Genomic DNA, 4,034 nt, shown 5'->3' on the forward strand with positions numbered 1-4,034 from the left:
CCTTGTCCTCCCCGCTTTCCCGAGGGGATCTGTCTGCACCCCACAGCCCCCCCCAGCCCATGCCCAGGGCTTTCTGTGGGACCTCGAGGTGCTCCAGGGACGGGGGCCCTGTTCCCGCATCACCCCTGGCTCTGTTGGGGTGATAACAGGGAGTTTCAGTCCCTCTGGGCGGTGGGCACAGGGAGATGCCGTCCTTCTCCCCCTGCCCCTTTCGGGTACGGGTGGTAGGGAGGGATCCCAACATCCCCCGCAGGGACGGATGCTGTCTCCCCTCCCCAAGCCATGGGAACCCCCCCAGGAAGCGTTTGCCATGTGTGGGGTTGGGACCGTGCATGGGGACATTGTGCCACATCCCCAGGAATGTTCATCTCCTCCAGGCTGCCTGTCCTGAGCCCGGGGAGCATCACTTCGGCCGTCACGGGGCTGCCCCGACCCCGTCCCATCGGTTCCCCAGCGGGGTGTGAGATGCAGCCAGGTGGGGTGTGAGGTGCTGCCGGGGCTCATCCCCAGGGAAGCCAAACCGAAAACGTCCCTCGGAGCCGGAGCCCTGACCCGCGCAATGCTAAGCCTCAAGCTACCCCGGCTGCTCAGCATCAACCAAGTGCCTAAGGTCAGAGAAGAGTTTTTCTTCCCTATGCTCGAGGCTCGTGGGGTTTTGGGAGGTGACAAAGGGGAGCAGTGTGCCAGGGTGGACATCCCCCCCCCCGGGGCAGTGCTCAGCCCCTCCGCAGGATCACCTCCCACGGCAGGACATGGCTCTGTCCTCGCAGCAGGGTCCTGGGCCCTGGTTTAGGGGCACCCCCAGCTCTTGGCAACCTTCCTTCCTTCCCCTCCGACTACCTCCAGTGCCAGTCCTTGCCTTGCAGGGGTACCAGGAGCAGGGGATCCTCTTTGGGTATCGCCCCCCCAGAAGCTCGGCAGCAGATTGCCTCCTCAGCGTCTTCCAAATGACAAATGAGACACTTTGTGCCTGCCTGGTAGGTACCGTGCTCTGGGTCCTCAGCATCCGTGGGAGGAGGTGGTGGGAGGAGGTGGTGGGAGGAAGGCTAAGGGAGCAAGGAGAGGGGACACCCAAGGGTGCGATGCTCACCTTCCTCCACCCCACAGGTACTTTGTGTGGACCCTGATGGGGCGGCTGCAGGGGCCGGGGGGCCGGGAAGACCCCCACGCCTGGCCCCTCCTCGCCTACCTGCTGACTTGCTGCATCTACCCCCTCGCCTCCAGCTGCGCCCACACCTTCAGCACCATGTCCACCCGCGCCCGGCACATCTGCTACTTCTTCGATTATGCGGCTCTCAGCATGTACAGCTTGGGTAAGGACGGGCACGTCTGCAGGGCTTTCGGGAGGGGAGGTACCAGTCCCCAGCACTTCCCTGCTGAAGCCCAGGGAGGCATCCGGGATGGGGCTGAAGCCCGGGTGCTCAGACCGCTCGTATCCATGGGACAGGCACAGACGGCAGCTGCTTGTGTGCAGTTGCTGCTCCTCCTCCTCCTCCCTGCAGCCTGGCACTTGGGAGAGACTGCGAAGCATCTCTGACAGCATCACAAATAATAATTCGGGGCTGCGTTTCACACCGGGCAGCCCTGGGACGGAGGCCTGGCTGTGTGACGCTCTGCTAGTTGTAGTAAATAGAATAAGAGCGAAAAAAAAGCACATTAAAGACAAGTGCTGTCAGTGAAGTCGGTGGCACCTGGTGGGGTGCGAGCCCAGGGTGAGCAGCAGCAGCCGCCGGGGTCTTTGCACGGCAGCACCCATCCCGGCAGCACCCATCCCCGGCTCCTCAGGGAAAGGAATCTGCAGGAGCTGGCGATCGGGGCATCTGCCGGCTGCTCCCCTCGGCTGCTTTGCCGCTCTTCGACCTGAATTCCTATCGCCCGTTCCTGAGAGCGCCCAAAGCCAAGCACCAGCTTGCAGCTGCATCCCAGCTGCATCCCGGAGGATGCTGAGGGTCCCGGCGGGACCTGGCACTCACCGGGCACCTCCCGCATTCCCAGGCTCTGCGCTGGCATACTCGGCGTACATTTTCCCAGCAGAATGGGTCGACAGCACTTTCCACCACTGCTACGTCCCCATTGCGGCGTTCAACACCGTCGTCAGCACCAGTCTGTCCTGTTATTCCAGGTAAGCTTCCGCTTTATCTGCCGTGATTGCTACAGCGTAATCATTACTTAGTATTATTAATAAAGGTTTTTGATTACGGGCTGTATTGTGACGGTATGAGCCTTAAGTTCAGGAAGGGGACGAAGGGGACTTTTGGCTCGGGAAGCATGTTGTGTGCTGGCACTAGGAGAGTTTGATGATCAAAAATGCAAACTAAATGGAGTAGCTTTAATTTTTGAAAGTTCAAAAGGTAATCTCGTACGGTGCATGCCTGGTGGGGAAATACCCCCCTCCCGCGCCCTGTTTTGGCTGTTCTTCTTCTAACATCATCTGCAAAAAGCAGGGGGGCTCCGGTGCACCCAACGTTTAAGCATGTGTTTAGGTTTAAACTTGAGCATGGTCCTGCCAAAGGCACGTATCAGCCGAAGCGCTGCGTGTTTGTGTGCGTGCGCCTGTGTGTTTATACGAGTGTGCAACAGATCTGCAGCGGAGGAACCTCAGCATTCCCACAGCCGATTGTATCACTTTTAAAGCATGAGCAGCATTGCGTGTGCGGTATTTTGTTCCTCAATGGCATGAAACGATTTGTTTGGAAAAACTCAAATGTCTAAACAACCCGGCTGATTTCCAGCAATACGTGCCGTGCTAGATCTCTAGCTTGTTTGGGGTTTATTTAATTCATGGTAGATACCTCCCTGAAGGCTGTGTTTGTGAAGCACTTGTGTCTGTCATCATGACGACATGCAGTTTGCTTTGCAAAATGTACAATTCCTGTTTTCACAAGCGGCGTGAATCGTTTGGCATCATTCCTTCCTTCAAGGTTGGGGTGTCTTTGTATTTTGGGGTGTCTGTCTTTGTATTTCGGAGTGTCTTTGGCATGTGGTTGCTCTTTGGCACGTGGTCGCCTGTCGCAGCATCACGTAACCCCGGGGGTGCCGTGCCCCGGGCAGCCCCCCCAGAACCCCCCTGGCACAGGGTCGTGTCCCGACACTGCTGCCTCGGCAGGGAAGGCGATGCTCCTCCGCCCTGGCAAAGACGGGAGGGAGGAATCGCGGCTGGCTCTGCTGCACGAGAGGGGCTGCTGCAGGGTGGGATGCAGCCCAGCATCGCCCTGTCTTCCCGGGAGGGAGAGCGCTAAGCTCTCGGTATTCCTTATGGATCCTGCACATTTGGCTCATTTAAGTGTCTGTTGAGTCCGGGAGGTTTTACTCGCCTTTTGGTCTGTGGGTTACTCACTGGAGTAACTCCGTGGGGTGGAAGATTTGGACTTACCCTTGGTATGACTGAGCAGTACTGCAAACTCAAGGATCTCTCCTGGATCACGCAGTGGATGATGCCAGTTGGGGCTTGCTATTTTTTCCTTATATTCCTCATTTCCTTCTCTTTCTTTTTGTCTCTTTTTCCCCTCTTATTTTTGTCTTGTGCGTCTCTGTTGTCTCATTAGATGGGCTTAGCAAACGAAGCTCACTGACCATGTGCTAATCCTAGTACTTGCCACTTGAAGATAACACTTAGGAAGTATCAGCAACTTGAGATCAGTTCCAGATTAATTTGGATTGTTTAAAAAAATTCTTGATCTGCAAATTTAATTGTCAGCATCTCTCTACTACAAAACTGTAAGTACAGGTATGTGAAAAATATGCAACTATCGCTACGTGATGGAATAGCAATTCCCGTTGTCTCAGTAATTTTCATTAGAGAGGTAGTAAATCCATCAAACGTAGGCTTAACATTTTTAAAAAAATCAACAAAAGATCCCTGGGTGGGCAGGAATAGTGACGATACCCTAGCAGCGTAGGCCAGCACTGCTGCCGGTTTGCCCCCACCGTGGGGAGCAGAGAATGAGCCCCCGTCATTCATCACCGCACCCTGCGCCCGCCGGGTCACGTCTGGGGACCGCGTTAGCCGTGGGGACGGTGCCCCGGCACGCCGG

The 4,034-nt window shown here is 56.5% G+C and overlaps 1 protein-coding gene across 1 annotated transcript; it reads left to right on the top strand.

Moving 5' to 3' along the window:
• Positions 1-559: 559 nt before the first annotated feature.
• Positions 560-2,126, top strand: LOC104168842 (membrane progestin receptor gamma-B-like). Its single transcript, XM_009709567.1, is given in 5 exon segments — positions 560-610; positions 867-958; positions 960-977; positions 1,108-1,313; positions 1,996-2,126. Coding segments are annotated over 5 exon segments (498 nt in total).
• Positions 2,127-4,034: the final 1,908 nt, after the last annotated feature.

Source organism: Cariama cristata, unplaced genomic scaffold (assembly GCF_000690535.1).
Source record: "Cariama cristata isolate BGI_N322 unplaced genomic scaffold, ASM69053v1 scaffold27231, whole genome shotgun sequence".
Lineage (NCBI taxonomy): Eukaryota > Metazoa > Chordata > Aves > Cariamiformes > Cariamidae > Cariama > Cariama cristata.